This window comes from Amblyomma mixtum, chromosome 7, assembly GCF_055824585.1.
Source record: "Amblyomma mixtum isolate Tamu chromosome 7, ASM5582458v1, whole genome shotgun sequence".
NCBI classification, from domain to species: domain Eukaryota; kingdom Metazoa; phylum Arthropoda; class Arachnida; order Ixodida; family Ixodidae; genus Amblyomma; species Amblyomma mixtum.
Genome location: NC_143018.1, coordinates 56771462 through 56788008, shown reverse-complemented (window position 1 = coordinate 56788008; position 16547 = coordinate 56771462). Strand labels below are relative to the sequence as shown.

General features: G+C 47.0%; 1 protein-coding gene across 1 annotated transcript; it reads right to left on the bottom strand.

Annotated features, from left to right (window-relative positions):
* Positions 1 to 5093: 5093 nt before the first annotated feature.
* LOC149336139 (uncharacterized) lies at positions 5094 to 14613 on the bottom strand. The gene is made up of 4 exons (XM_089554083.1): positions 14450 to 14613; positions 11376 to 11580; positions 7482 to 7570; positions 5094 to 5385 (listed from the first exon to the last, which is right to left on the bottom strand). The coding sequence occupies exons 1-4, from the start codon at positions 14611 to 14613 to the stop codon at positions 5094 to 5096; spliced, it is 750 nt and encodes a 249-aa protein (XP_089410209.1).
* Between the last annotated feature and the right edge of the window lie 1934 nt (positions 14614 to 16547).

Here is a 16547-nt window from a genome sequence, read left to right as displayed (position 1 = left end):
CGTCGTAAGGGAAGGGAGGAAGGTGGGAGTGAAAGCAGAAAGAGAGAAAGAGGCGCCGCCACGTTTTTTCGACATCGTGTTTTGTTGCCGATGAACCACACGTTGCTTTCGCATTAATCAGCAACGTGATGCTGTCGCAAGAATGACGCTCTAACATCTAATTTGGTTACAGTTGCTAACGAGACAGGAGTGAGGAGGGGTAGTCTCTTTGATAAGTATTTCAATTTTGAGTAACACCTAGTAATTTTCATTATTGCTGCAGTCCAAGAGTAATGACTTCAGCGCCATTAGTGCTCGTTTTTGCAGTGCGAACGTTGACCACGGGCCAGATATCTTTTGAAAACTGAACTCTCGGGTAGCTCTTCAATTGTGTCCTCTAGTTGTCATGCTCTACGCATTCCAGCACTAGGTTAGCCACATATTCCTCTTCATGGCCACACCATATCCTTGGATGTCGGCACGGCTGATTGCTGACAAAAAGTGTTTTCTGCAAGCTGGTCTCAGACGCAAGCGATGAATGATAGTTGCCGATCTTCTACTTAGAGATAATGGAACACTAAATCGTGACAATGAAACGATAAAATATAGGTCAGGGCTTCTAAATTTTGGCTCAAATCCGCATATTTTCGCTCGTATTATTACGCGTGGGGTTCAAAAAGGCGTGCATAGCGCATCTCTAAAATGGAAGGCCAGAGGTGGGAGTAATTGTGAGCGCTTGCCTAGCCGCTTCGTCCTTCTCGGTGTTTCCAGTAATGAGGCAATGCCGGGGTATCAATTAGAACACTCCAGAATGTTTGTTTCTGGGAGCCTCGGTCAATTTCCTTAAGTAATTCATATTGCAGTCAACAGTTTCGAAGCACTGAACTTGCACTATCAAGGGATTATAGTGTGGACTGGCCGTCGCTAAATATTGCCTGCATATGCTGATGTCGCACCAATGAAATATATTGCAAGGCCAAATGAATAGCGTAAATCACAGTCTTGGTTGATGCTGTTGCTGGGGTCAATTTAAATAGTCGGCCCTGATTCAGCTGCTGAACGAGAAAAACGGGTATAGAGGAATGGTGGAGACTGAACCTATCATTATATGACTGAATGCGAGCAGGACGACGTGTATAATGTAGTACTGGTATATTACTAATTTTTCAGCAGCAAATGCAATCACGACATGATTCCTAACTAGACCTTCGTCTCAAACCTTTACTGCAGGGGTAAACACACGCCATGGCATATTTGCGGTGTTTCCTTTCTAATATTCATAACTTGGAAGAAGGTGGCGGTGATGTTGAAACGCTTGATGTGCATGACTTCTATCTCGTTCCCACAGTGCACAAACTAATGGGTGCTTCCTTGGAGCAAGGTCCAATGCAAAATGCGTCTGGAAGTCTGTTATTCGCAACGCTTCAAACTGAAGAAACTATGCAACTGCAATGACATGAGCGCAGAAAGCTGCTTGAATAATTCGCAAGCACACAAGGACGACCCTAGATGAGGGCCTTTGCAAATGCACCCTCCGAGGTTCGCGAGAGTCAATAGGATCTCAGCGGGGAATATGTGATTTTTTATATATATAAGTGAACCCTGAGCTTTTAGTAGATATGACGTAAAACTCCCCTGAGACGTAGCTGCATGCCTGCAAAGCACTTTTAGATAGCGCTCAAATGGATTTCGCAATTGTCTGCGGAGTCTGAAAAGTTCTCTGACATGAACTCAAGTCCAGTATTCGTGTAGACCAATTTTTATTGTGAGGTAACTGTGCAATATTGCAAGGCTATAAGGGATGCCGTAGTGAAAGGCTCCGGAAATTTCGACCACCTGCGGTTCTTTAACGTGCGCTGACATCGCACAGCACACTGGCCTCTCGAATTTCGCCTCCATAGAAATTCGACCACCGCGGCCGGGATCGAACCCGCGTCTTTCGGGTCTCCAGCCGAGCGCCATAACCACTGGGCAACCGTGGCGGGGAATAATACTGTAAGGTAATTTTGTAGGTAATTTTGTGCAGATGCTGAAAAAATGGTGCATTATTCTGATAGGGCGCAAAATCTTTTAAAGTTCTTCCTCCGCTCTCATCGAGTAGTTAAGTCTGCCATAGAAACATAAGGGAAACATTTTTGGCCGTATCAAACAACTTGTTAGCAAAAAAAAAAAATGCAAGCCGGCGGATATATTGGTTCTTATAGAGAGATATTAGGATATTTGAAAATATTCTGCTCATAAACAACGCAGCAAGCTATGGAAAGAGAAATGGTAGGTGCAACGTTAAGGGACCGGAAGTGGGTGGTGTGGGTGGGGGAACAAACGCGGGTTAATGACTTCCTAGTCGAGATCAAGAGGAAGAAATGGGCTTCGGTAGGGCATGTAACGTGAAGGCAAGACAACTGCTCGTCCTTAAAGGTAACGAAGGGAATTCCAAGAGAAGGGAAGCATGGCAGGGGGTGGCAGAAAGTTATGTGGGCGGATGAATTAACACCTCTTTTTGGGGTAGTTGGTGCATACTTGAATAAGGGAAAAAATAGCGCCAAACCATGCATACCAAAGGAAAGGAACGAGGACGAGACACAAGCGCTAACTCACAACTGAAATTTTACTGAAGCCAGGAAGCACCTTACATGAGGTGAAGATTCAAGGAGAAAGAAAGGTGACATAGATGGGAAGGTGAACGCTTGTTAGCGCATGTGTCTCGTCCTCGTTCACTTCTTGTGGTATGCATGGTTTGGCGCTATTTTTTCCTTTAATTCAAGTGGGCGGATGAGATTAATTAAGAACTTTGTGGGGCTACGGTAGCCGCCACTGGCAAAGGACAGGGTTAACTGGAGAGACATGGGAGAGGCCTTTGCCCTTCAGTGGGCGTAGTCAGGATGATGACGATGATAATGACACAACTTTCACTTCAAAAATGCGTTTGTGCGGAATTTGAGTATGACACTCATGAAATGGTGCTGCTCAACAGAGAATAAAGCATAACCCTCCAGCAGAAGCAGCAAATCCTTCGGATGCTTTCAAGTAAAAGGCATGACAGCTGTTTTTGCGTGTGACATCACCAACCCTCTTTCTGTTGAGAAGTCAGTGATGTCTAGGCTTTCGACAAAGTCGATTGAATGAGGTCGCGTGTATTGCCAGAACCCGATATACAGGCATCATCAAACCTGCAGTGAACATTGTATGCGAGGAGGGAGCTTTCCAACTAAATCCGCTATTACGCAGTTGAAAAGAAAGCTTCGCACGCTGCCAAGGAGCACTCCGTGCACGAGGCTATGTTCCGTCTCTTTTCCTTCATTCGTGTTCATGAATGACTTCCTGTCACGTAGAAAGTTAGAAGCTTAACTTAGCGCTTTCAAACTGAAACTAAGTTCCCATAAACTTGAAAAGGGGCGAATCTGACTGACATTGTCGAATGCAAGCTAGAAATCTAAAAACACTGCAAGGATGTTGCCTTTTCAAATGCTAATGCTCACCACATGTGGCAAGGTTCATAACTGCAATACACACTGCTTCCACGCCTACGAAAGCCAGTCAATGACTTTGAGAAACCTTAAGTTAACTCACCACAGGAGACTAGCGTTAATCATCTTCTCCATCGCTTTGCATGAGCAGCTCGTAAGGCTGAGTGGACTCTTTAGGCTGTCTGGCGAAGTAGCGCTAACCCCAGTTCATGAACCCTAGCGACGCGTTTTACCCCTCTAACATTAGCCTGTGAGTACACAAAGCAGCCATTCGCGACCGAGCTAATCTATCTCTTGGCTTAACCCGGCGGTTGGTGATTTTTAGAGCCACGGCAGCAGCACTCCTACCTCTGAGGGTTTTATTACACTGAAGGAACGGATGAAAAGCGCTGAACCCTAAACGATAGATCATTTCTTGTTTTCTTGCCACCACTTCTCTTTTTTACGGAGGCGCCTGGTAGGACAACCGTTATGCAAGCTCGGTTTAGGTTTGTGTTTTGAGATTGTTGGGCCTCTTGGTGCTTCGACACTCAGGCACAGCAGCAGGAATGTGCTCTCCGCCATTTAAAGTTTTCCGGTTGACACGAAACAGCTGCCACCCTAATACCTTTCTGAATTCCAACTTCTGGCTAGAAATGTTGAATATTATTCTTTAATCAAAATATCTTAAACACTGCACGTATAGCCCTTTGCTTATTTTCTGTCACCAATCTCGCAGTTTCCGATTTGTTAGTTTAAATCACTGAATCTGCAAATCCTTTTTACTTCTAAAATGTTTCTAAGCATCTGTCAGTCGTCGCCAGCGTCTTGGCCAATTCTGAACAGAGGGTTCGCACCATTAACTATTTCAGCAGAACAACAGTAATAATTGGCAACGCGAGAAGCCACGGCGATAACCGAGTTGCTGAACGCATCAAAAAACGAACCTCCTATGCTGGCGCGCGTTGGTTCGAAGCCCACTTGGGTCTTAAGTTTGTGTATAGAGGACACCAATATGGAGAAAAAACCGGGAAGTTTAGGGCATCCTAGGCCTCGTATTCCCCCTTAGGTCAACCGCAGTTTCTTGTTGATGTTCAAGTCACTTTTGAGAAAGTTGCAGCTCAAAGCATGCAGTTATCATACTTAAAATCACAGCAGTGCCTTTCCACGCTTACATGAGATAGGAAAGCATACAACAGGAAGAGAGAATAACGGTGTCGATTTATTTCCAGTATCCTCTGGATAAACGCACATTATAAATATATGTATACAGCGGTAATTGAATAATGCAAGTTATAAACGTACGAAACTAACTGGAGAACGTTGTATGTGGGCAAGGAGTTCCAGAAAAATGCAAAAAACTATAATAGTACGATACACAGGTATATTGTGTTGTTCGAAGATAAAACGCGCATGGAGCAAAATTGAGCAAAATTGAGGAGGTGTCTTCCGCATTACTGTATTTGATTTTAAAGATTCGCTCATCTTAGAACAATAAAACATAACCGAGAAATTAATAGGTTCCAATCCTTTCGTGACATTGTGTCCGCATCAAGGCTGTCGACGTTCTCCTACAGATTTCCTCAGTGAAACCGTCGCCGTAACGTTCGATTCTTCGCGATCAATTTTTGATGCACAGTGACCGAAATTTTCACGCCGCCACTGCCTCTAACCGGCGGTCTGGGCGTCCACGTCACCCGAGGTGGCAGGGATCACGTCCCCTCCGCCAGTTGGGGCCACACCTTCGTCGGAGACCACGCCAGGGGGGGTGTCGGACTGCCCAACGTCCTTCTCGCCGGTGGTTCCCGTATCACCGCCCTCAGCGGTCGTCACTTCCGACCCGCTGGCGGGTACTGTTCCGGAGACCTGGACTTGCTTAGTGCGCGCGAACATCATGCCGACAACCACGGCGGCCAGGAGGCATGCAATCACGACGCTCCCGATGACGGGCAGCAAGACACTGCGGTTTGAGAACGCAGCGCTCATTGGTTCCTGCAATATTCGCCGCGCCGCTCCGAGAATATATTGGGACACGCAATAGGGATAAAAATTCAGTTCGATTAGAACTCATTACTTCTGGAGGCGACCATGAACATTAAAGCAGCAATATGAGAAGGCAGAATAGGACGCACTGTGACGTTGGAGACTGTGCCATCTTCCTAAAGCAGTACAACCGGCCATAACATCCAAAAGAAAGCTGAGATGCCCGGATAAAGCATATTGGTTTTGCAGCGGCAAAAAAGTATAGTAACCAAAAGATTCATCCTTAAAGGTTCATGGTCTGAACAACGCGTTCTGCCATTATCCGATGCGCTGTAGTTCGACAACTAGAGTCTAAATCTGTGTAGTTCTGTAACTTGGAGTACAGTGCCTTACTTTAATTTTTTCGTTATTCATATTCATAGCTTCATTATTGATCCGGAAAGTTATCGAACTGCTTGCGTAATAAGGAACTATTTAGCCCGTTTTATTTTTCTGCACACAGTGCGTTCTAGCTTTTCTGCCGACACCATTCCTAATTTAGGTCTTTTCTTGCTTCCGCAGAAACAAAAGGCTACAAGGCTTGAGCGGCAAGCCTCTGTATACCAGCAAATATTTCAGCAAGAGGACTTGTGCTCTTCACGCTACGCTTATTTTGTATTCTCACGAATCCCATCTTCTTGCCTCATCAGTACATTAGACTTCCCTCTTCACCTTGTACGTTTGCTCAAACTGTTTTATTGGTTTTTACTAAGTGCACTAAGTGAACAAGGGACGGAAAACCTCAGGGTGCCCGCCATAGTTTCGGAGCAAGCATTTTTTTTTTTGTCTGGGTTCAGACCAAGAAAATTCCTCTCGTTAAATATTGGCAAGCCCTCTGAGGTTTTCCCACTCTTCTTTACTTTGGGATTATCGAGAACCATCCGATTAACCTCTCTCTACCATTTATTTTATTTATTGATTGATTTACGCAGTACTGCTGGCCTCTAGTTGAGGCTGTAAGCAGGAGCGGGAGATAAAAAAAACATAATAACATGAGCAAAACAAATGAAGGCACAACACGCTGCTTTCACAACCAATGAGATGCACTCACGAGCAAAAATAGATGTTGCAAAGTTGCGTGCAAAAACACAAAGCAATGGCAAGAACTATAGGTTTTTGGTTGTCAGTTCTTTTCGCTATTTTCAGAGAACCAATTTTTTATTTTGAGACGATATAAGGGTGGAAATGCTCGACTAAGTTTTAGTAAAAAATGGCTCCACAGCCGTTTCACTGGACATATTTACAGCCGTTCTTTGGGCCTCTTCAAGATGCTCGTCGTGAAAATTGTCAGACTAGGGAGTCATGATACAAGACGAAAGGAACGTGATTGCGAAGAAGGCAGGGAGTTGTCCCTCTCGTGATCAGTGAGATAACAGCGACTCAAGCAGCACAAATAATCGGCCACGTATTGCCAATGTACGGTTTCACACTGCTACTTTGCAGGACCGGCATCTGCCAATACGTTTCCAATATTAAGCTGATAAGCTGTGCTGCTTGAGGAGCCGATGCTCCAGAGGCGTCTAGAGTCATGTCGCCATCGACCGTAGCCCGGCAGCTGGGGTTAATTAATTGTCATTCTTGGGGACGAAATTGGAAGGTGCATAGCTGGAAAAGGTGAGGTGGCATATTCCAGCAAGGAATCGAGTATTACGGAGACCTACGTATCCACCTGAACGGGCGACTGCATTTCCAGCGTTAAACACCTTTGATCCGGCTTCTTATAAAGCATGCGGTGCATTAGGCATTACGCGATCCGGACACTACTTTGCTCCCTGGCGCTCGATTCCAATTTGCTGACGAGTCCAAGGCCAAATTTGTTTCTCAACCACGCACACGAAAGATATGAATCAAAACTTCCAAGTCAACGTTCAACGTAGCCGAGCTGTAGTATGCATTTCACTCGTCCGTGATATTGGTATGAGTCGCTCGCGGTCTCGCAGCAGTTTGGAAGTATGCTGAGAGCCACGAATCTTCTGAATTCCGCGATACGGCACGGGCTCCCTTGAATTCAAGCAGAAAAAAAGGGCGCCTCACTTATTCGGCATCCTGCGCTCGATCTCGGGAGGGCTGTCGTCAATTTCGCGGCGTGGTTGTGAACTTGGGACTTGCGGGCCGGCAGAAACCTGGGGTGCAGAAATGATTACGTGAGCGTTTCTCGCCTCTATAGCCTAGACGAATATTAAGGCGAAAGCGTTTAATGCCGCATACTGTCGCTAGCAAGCAGACGCGTCGGCAGCCGTGTCGGCAGATTTGTCTGCCTTTCGGCGTCACTGCTTAAAAGGAAACTGCGCCGAGGGTGGGGATCGAACCAGGGCCTTTGGCATTTAAAGCGGAAACGCCACCACTCAGCCACGAAGGCTCAAAGTTCGAGCATGAATAAAGGCGCATCTAGTGAATGCATGGGTTTCATAAATAAAATAAAAGGAATAAAGTCAAGGAAAGGAACAATAAAAACATAAAAATAAGAAAAAATAATAAGATACGAACCTAAAAATAAAAAAAACAATAAAGATAAGAAAAGGAGCAAAAATAAGAAATAAAAAACAAAATATGAAAAATAAAAAGTAAACAAAGAACAAACAGTGCGTAAGGAAACGCTTTCGCCTTGCAGCACTTTAGAGAGCCAAAGTGCCCCCTGATATCTATTGGGATTAGCAGCAGGCATTAAGACCGCTTGAAAACTGCCATTTAATCTTTCTAAAATGGTTTTCTTAACTAATTCACGATACAGAGGAAGTTCGTACGCTTCACTCTTAACGAGATTGTTCGGGCGGTGAAGTGAATGTCCCCCGTCTGGCTTCTCTTTCTGGAGTTACGGTATCAGCGGGCAGACTGCACGTCAGTAAATATCCCAGCCAGGTTGCAAGGCTTAACTTAAAGAAGGTTTGCTTTGTTTTCATACGCGGAGTGTAAAATTAACGTCTCCGTTAAATGCAGAAGAGAGAATGTCTGATCCCCTATTGCTTCGTCAAAACTGAATACAGCTGCTGCCGTTAGCAAAGCCGGAAGTGCCTTAATTCCGCAATCGGTAGCAAGCACAGTGGGAGGCGGGTTGCCTTGACAAAGGTGCAGGCCCTTCATAACAGGGATGAGGCTGTAGATGGTGCAAGCCGAGTAAGAAGGGCGCAGTTAGGGATCAGTGAGGCAGCTATGTAGTTATGTATGTTGTACTTTCCCGCTGGTTTTATCAGCTTAGGAAGAAATTCCTTCTTGAAACACTGCAGACAACGAAATTGCGTAGTAAGAGGCGTACACACTAGCGCTGACTGAAAACTGAAGCCTTACCGCGCAAAGGGCCAGTTACACGAACGGGCAGCACAATAAACAGAAAAAAATGCGGAGGTGGCTGCCGCGGTGGCTCAGTGGTAAGGCGCTCGTCTACCGAGCCGGAGTACCCGGGTTCTAAAGTTCCAGCACACATGCGGCTGGGAAGACGGACTTTAAAACTGCATTGAGGTGGCCTTTAATTTAATTCCTTTACTCAACCATACTTTTAAAGTCTAGGTGATTGCACCGTACAAAGATAGGAGCAATGTTCGGCGTGTTATATACATACAGTGATTCTACGCGTGCTTTGCATGACTACCCCTTCAGCATGGTATAGACCAACACCGCATTTACAAAAAAAGTAAGGGATTCGCGCCAGGCAGATTCGAATGAGGATGAAAAGTAGGCTTAGCGCACATTTTGCACAGCAAAGGCTTTGATCAAAAAATTTCAAAATAGTTTTTTGAGTTCTCAATGCACCTATGATGTCGCCCATTCGCGAAGAACCAACAAATCTATTTTAGAGCAGGTTCTGAAACTATCAAGCATCATGTCGAAGAAGGACTATTTTTAAAACAACGCGTTACGCACGCGTGGGGGTGATTTCCTGCTGAAGATACGGGGCGGGGCCGCTTTCCTTAGGAACATATGTAAATAAAACTTTCAGAAATATTTTTCTCGTTTCACGGAGTACCCATGGAGGTGGCTGATTGCTAACAGTTGGCGATTTCTTTCAAGAATAATGCAAGAAAGTATGCTGTATCATTTAGAAGCGCTATTTTTGAAACGCCGCAAAAAACGCGTGTTGTGAAGCCGACCATACCACCACAAGGCGCTCTATCCGCTGAGTGTTTCCTCGAATCGCACTAGCTTCTCGTGTAATCTGCCGTTCAAACGACAGCAATGTTTACATTGATGACAGTTCTCGAGCAGCACGGAAAACAAACCGCACGCTGTAGAAGACGACTAGCACTAGCTCAGTGGTTATGGTGCTCAACTGCTGACCTGAAAGACGGGGGTGCGATCGCGGCCGCGGCGGCTGAATTTCTATGAAGGAGAAATTCTAGAAGCCCGTGTACTGTGCGATGTCAGTGCACGTTAAAGAACCCCAGGTGGTCGAAACTTCCGGAGCCCTTCACTACGCCGTCTTTCATAGCCTCGGTCGCTTTGGGACGCTAAACCCCATAAACCAAACCAAACACAGGTGGCGCTGGCGGACGCCGGAGGCGGAGGCAGCACCGAGGGTTTCGTCGGCGGTGCCGTCTGCTGCAGTGCGCGGTTCTCTTTTGTGCGTTAGCCACGTCGTTGGAGAACTGCCTTTCAAGTAACTCTGTCTAGGCTGTCTAGTTTGAACGCCTGTATTAGTGACGAAATCTTGCGCGCGCGGCAGCAAGTCGGTCGGCAAGAGAAGCTTAAGCGATTCGGGTAAACCCTCAGCCGATAGAGTGCCTGTTGGAGGTATGTCCGGCTTCAAGATATATATTCCTATGGGAGTTTGGACAAATCCTCACCCGACCCATGTTTCACACCCGTCGTCCCAGAAGGCGACGGCACCACGAGCTGACTTTTTTACGTCACAGATTGGTGTTGGTCTGTACATATCGAGATTCGATTGATGTTTTGTTTCAAAAGGAGACGAGTCGAAGTGCTTGATATAGCGTTGAAATGGGAAGTTTTGCTCCGCTCAGGGCTACTCCCACCACAAGTACTCACACGTAAACCGTGGTTCCGGACTGTTGTAACCCAACCAGACTTATTCTTTTGCGCTGACATCAAGCCTGAATTTCATCCATAAAAACCACCTTTTTGTGCTGGCCAAAGATATCGCCGAGTTTTAGAGCAAAAGCGCAATATGTGAAAACAAGCCTGTTCTTCCCAAGTTTATTTTTTCTATCGACGTGATAGCACGACTGGATACTCGACGACCTTCAAATGGCTGTAACTAAGCATCACATTGAAGAAGTAAGCTGACATGAAACTTGTTTGGTGGAATACCGATGCACCCATCAGCATCGGAACTGTTCTCGCCAATTCCCGGAAAACTATTGCGTGACAGCTTATCCATGTGCTCGTATCTTTATTGTCTAGCAGCATGTACAGATCGTTCAATAAAGCTCATGTCTCGCGCTCGTGTATCGTGGTGTTCCTTCGCGGTATTGTTCTCTTGTCTAGAACATAGCTCTCCCTAGTCACAGTACAGCTCGTTCGGTCGAAAAGCCGTCGGCGTCGTAGTTGTAGTTGTCCCTAACATGAGCCTAACATGCTGACTATATAATGGGGAACCATGATCGACCTTGTTTACCAGAGACAAACCTTGGCCTCAGGGTACTGTGTAGGAGCCATTGAAACGGCTGCTGGCTACTTCACCGACCATTGGGGCGTCTTTGTGGTAATTGAGAAACAACAAAATGAAGTCTGAAAATAAACACGTTCCACTTTAAAAATGCCTAGTCTTTAATGTAGCCATAACTTGATAGGTAACAACAAAACCTAAACACTGAAACGTACCAAGCTAAACGATAAATATGTAACCCTTAAAGGTAGCCAAGGTATACGATAAGATCTACTGTACATCTCGCTACGCACATCCAGGCATAACTGAGTTAAGCCACAGCCAATTTTTTATCTTTGCGCATGCCGACCCGTGAGGTCGGTATCTACCTGTGCGAGTCGCTGTGCGAGGGCGTCCGGGACGGCGGAAGCCGGCGCTGCCGCCGCTGAAACTGCCACTGGTGGCTCTGCCGGCGCTTGAGCTTGTGGTGCTGGCGAGGGTTCCGGTTGGCTTGCCAGCCCCTGCCCAGCAGCAGCGATGTCGGTCTTGGACTCGTCCTTGGTCTTTTTCGGCTCTGCAGCTCCATCCGCTGGCCTACATGACACCCAGGCGGTCAGAAAACCTCGCGTTGCCGTTCCAGTTTCCAGAGTTTGAAGGGCTTTACTAGTGGAAGCAGAACCTTTAAGGCACTCACTGGTTAAGTGGTCGAGTACCGGGGCGACACGTTCACATGCTACGAGCAATCTCGGACACTATAGCAGAGTAAAACGTATGTGCTTTGTTGGAAGGATCCCAGGGTTAGGACTAATAGGGAAAGATCGCGGATCTACAAGTCTTTGTTTTAATTTTGGTTCTACCGACTGAATTGACTCAAAGCAATGTGAAGTGGGCTGAGCAAATTTGATATGGGAAAGAAGAATAGGCCTCATCTGAGACGCAGCAGACATACGGACAAGCTTTCACGTGGTGCCGTACGACAAGTGCCAGACACCTTGAATTGATACCACTGCATTCGCAGGGCACGGTCGTGTGTAAAATGCGATCTTCAGCCCTGATTGTTGGTGACAAGGCCTATTCCGCCCCTGAAATCTCGATGAAAGACGCACTACGCACATGTCGTGCATCCTAACCGGTGGCAAAGAGGAACTCGCTTTCCAGCGATGCGGCTGGACTCAGCACGTCGCGAGTGCTACACAGAAAAGGTTGAAGATTGCGGAAGGGCGGCTTAGTTTACAAGATAGTGTGGACTGCGGCGATTATCCCTTCTGCTATGAGCAACCCAGTCTACTATGAATGCAGCTGGAAGCAAATCGATAGCGATCTCTGGAGCGGGGATGGTCGTTTGGTTTGGTTCATAGGATAAGTACACGGACACAGACAACCAAGCTGTCACTTAATAGGACACTGAGAGAAATAGAAGTCGCCTTCGATTGATAGCAGTGCCACATTCTCAACATAAAAATACCGCTTCATCGAAACCGGAGCTCTCATTAGCCAGAAAAAAAATGGAGGTTTCGGTATTGCATGATGATTCCGCAAGTAAAATGCTTGCGTCGATTTTGAATATCGAGCGCCAACATAGCCAGACAGAGCCAGAGAATCGCATTTTACACAGAACAATAATTTTGATTTAGTTTTCGACTGTGCGCCTTAACTCAGTGAGGACCAAGCAACGCTTTTCGCGTAGGGTTAAAGGCAGTCGACCATGGCGTTTAATCTTCAAACTGCAGGAAAGAGATATTGCACCTGCTGCTACAATGTCAGCTTGCCGTAGAAGGAAACGAAATGAAACAATGTCGTATCCACGAAGAACCGATGCCATGGCCTCACTGACCTCACGTCGTGGTACAAAAATACATTGTTGTGTGGGCGATACAAATACACGGAGCCGAAAAAAGCCAAGCAGCACGATGTCACGCGCCTCAACTGCAGCGTTAAGAGAGCCGGCAAGAAGAAAGCGATGAACCCGTGGCCCTAGTGTACAGCCCCAGGACTCTGCGGAAGATGCTGTGAAGCAGCAACCGCAGTACATCGACTGCAAGAGTAAAATAATCCAACAATGCTGAAAAGAGAGCAACAGACGCTCAGACAAAGCAATTTCACCTTGGCTGTATAAGCCAAGGCAGCCAAATAGTTTATACACAGTGGCGTAGGAACCGGAAGCCTTGACCGGCGCGCAGACAATGATCAGTTCATACAGCCCCATTATGCCTAGGCGTCCAAATATGTAATCTCACAAAAGCTGTATCTTCCAACTACCGGCTAAATCAACAGGAAGACTAGTCCGTGTGGTCTCTCCCGATATTTCCTATGTTTCACTCTATGATTGAAGAGGAGCTTCAATAAAGAATTAACAATTTAGTGGATGCCTCCTCTAAAACATCACTGTTCAGGGCTTTTTCTTGCTACGTCATTGCCCGCCACATACCATCTGCCATGGCCAGTTACACGTGCGCGGTAGCAATTGATTTATTGAGGTTTAACGTCCCAAAGCATCTCAGGCTATGAGAGACGCCGTGGTGAAGAGCTCCGAAAATTTGTACCGCCTGGTGTTCTTTAACGTGTACTGGCATCGCAATGTTGAAATGCGGTTGACCGCGTCCACACTAAAAGCTGAGGGCAATATTTGTTTAACAATATCCTTTAAGGGCATTTGTCACCTAACTACGGAGTGAGTACACCTTGAGAACGTCACCGCCTAATTGTCTGTCGGCGTGCGCATTTTTTTTTTCATTCTCTTCTGTCTCTATCACGTTTTCGCCTTTATTTAACCACCTCGGTGGCTCAGTGGTTATAGCACTCGGCTGGTGATCTGAAGTACGCGGGTTTGATCCTGGCCCCGGTGGTCGAATTTTGATGGAGGTGAAATTCTAGTGGACCGTGTACTGGACGATGTCAGTGTACATTAAAGAGCCTCAGGTGCACTCCCGAATCCACCCGGGAGCATACACACCCTCTTGTATTCAGTGCACCCATCCCTACGCAACTCATAATCACATTCTCCTTGAATGCGCTGCGGACCCTCCCCAGTGGGGCTCCGAGCTCCTGGCAACTTGGGAAGAATGGGAGATCCTAGTGCGGTCGAGGGACCCGGCCAGGCAGAAGATCGCCACTGACCAGGCCGCCCACGTCATGGAACGCCATGAACTCATGATCGTTTAGCGCAGTGGGGTCGTGGGGTGCCCTGGGACCTTCAGTCCCAAATACCAGGGCCAATAAAGTTAATTCTCTCTCTCTCTCTCTCTTGGGTAGTTGAAATTTCTGGAGCCTATCAGTACGGCGTGCCTCATAGCGCGAATCACTTTGGGACCCCTCATAAACCATGAATCTTTTAGCTATTTATTCACAAGCAGCACAATCACAGCTCCAAGTGCACGATGAAACTAACCGGTTTCAAAGGACTAAAGAGTCGAAGGCTGAACTTTCGCCTGTCATATACGCTGCCATAGCAGAGGCGACTCACTTTGCACTGTCTGTGGCGGTGGAAGGCTTGCTGCGTTTTTTGGAGCGCTTCTTGTGCTTCCCGGTGCCCCCCTGCGATGCGGTTTGCTCCACGGCCGTCCCCGGCGACACCACGCTTTTCTCGCCCACGGTCTCCTCCTCGGCGTTCTTATTGTGTTCCTCCATGATCGGGACCTGATCAGCGCAGCTACGAATTCTGTGCGCGCTCGTTGTTGTTGTAGCCTATGCGCGCTCGGGAACCAACAACCTTTTTCTTCTTCATCTCTCGCATCTGGCACGGCAGCGTCAACTAGCGGTGGGGCCATCGTTCAAGGTCTGCGGCGCTCCTTCTTGGCGCCTATTGCTTGTTGTGTTTCCTCACGGGAAGAAATTTCTTTCGGTTTTGCATCGATAAGTACTAAATGTCGTCTGGAGGCAATTTTGTGAAGGTGGACACCCCCGCGACATACATGAGAGCGCGATTGAGGTGTCCACCGACCAAGGGAGACAGTTATGCGGCTATCCTTTCTTGAAAATCAACGTAGTCTGCAACGTTGTAAAACGAAGGGGCTCTTGCCACTGCACGCCCACTATTTCACGAAGCCCCATATCATTCGCAGGCACACACTCCTTCAGCGCCACTATTAAGATGTAGGGAATATTCCAACATTTCAGATTAACAAGGAAAGTATGCGGCGAACCGGTCAAAAATGTAAACAGCAAGAAAGGGGTCATCCTAATAAAATTCGAATCACATTCTTATATCAACCCAGTGAAATTAAACTATACCTTTCCAAATTTGTCCTATCCGCATTGCGCCTTCTGGTATGAAATGGCCAATTATTCGACAAGGTATGGGTATGATACGTGAGGTATGCACTCGAGCGAGAATGGTCGCCTTTTTGGCATCCGTGCAGCACAGCGAAAGGTTATGGCGCGTGTCTATAATCGGCGCATCCCGCCTTCCTCCGGCCTGCATCATTGAAGCTGGCCATTGGACGCCAAAAGGGCACCTGTGACTTCACGTGAATACCTTCTGGGAAGGCGGCGCTGCCCAGCTCACTCCCGGAAGCGTGTTCGCCAAATGCAGCCGGTACAGCCAGCGATGACAGCGCCGCCCACCGGCAGGTAGCAGCCACATTAAAGGCTGGTTATAAATATTCATTCAGAACGACGGCTTGACATCGCCGCTATGGCGCAGTGGATTAGAGGCACGTGTTGCGTATGGAAGGTCGGCCGTTCGACTCCGCTCTCTGTACTGTAATTTTATTGTTTTTTTCATTTCATTTTTTTCCATTTTTTTCCTTTTAGGTCGCAAATCGTGATGCTTAGTGGCATATAACGCCATTTAAGAGGATTTATTATCCCTTTTAGGTAAGCCGTTGTGACAATCTTCAGTCACCGTGATCAATTCACCGTGGTTTCAAGCCTTGTGGCTGTACAGGCTGCAGTTGGCGAGTACGCCTCCCGGAAGACCAGCTTTGGCTGGTGAAACGAGCAAGAGTGGGGGCAAAAGCCAATGAGCTCCTGGAATGATGGCCCAGCCAATTGTTATTTATTCTGTTCATTATATGTATTGCCCACTCACTGCCAGGAAATCCAGTTCGGCACTATATCATCACTTCCAATTTCCCTCCCAAACCGGGGCATTCAAAAAGAACCCTTATTTCCTCTTCCCCCCCCCCCCCCTTGTATTTAATGTTGCCCTCGCCCAGCTGGCCAGACTACCCGCCAACATACCATACCTTCACGCGGCAACACACGCCGACGACATCACCTTATGCACGACTGAAGGCGCCATAGGTGAAGCACAAGGCATTTTAAAGCCGGCAGTTCATATCACCACCTCGAAACTGACCGATGTGGTCCTAAGTGCTCTCCGCTGAAATCAGAACTGCTCGTGGTCCGACTACAAAAGCGCGGGGTTTTTGGCTTGTAATTAACGATGAGAGAAGCGGCAGCAGCTTGCCTTTTGGAAGCGGTAGATGGGTAGGTGTCAACACGTCTGGAAAATGAGCTCGGCCCATGCAAAACTTCTGAAAACAAGTAATTTGATTCGATTTTCCCGTGTTGTGTTTATTATGGGGTAAGCGTTGCCCTATGTAGAACAGGGTTGGCGT

Coding starts and splice junctions, on each gene's coding strand:
- LOC149336139 (XM_089554083.1), bottom strand. CDS start 14,613: ATGGAGGAACACAATAAGAACGCCGAGGAGGAGACCGTGGGCGAGAAA. Junction 11,581..14,449: donor ACCGCCACAGACAGTGCAAA/GTGAGTCGCCTC, acceptor GGTGTCATGTAG/GCCAGCGGATGGAGCTGCAG. Junction 7,571..11,375: donor TCGCACAGCGACTCGCACAG/GTAGATACCGAC, acceptor TCTGCACCCCAG/GTTTCTGCCGGCCCGCAAGT.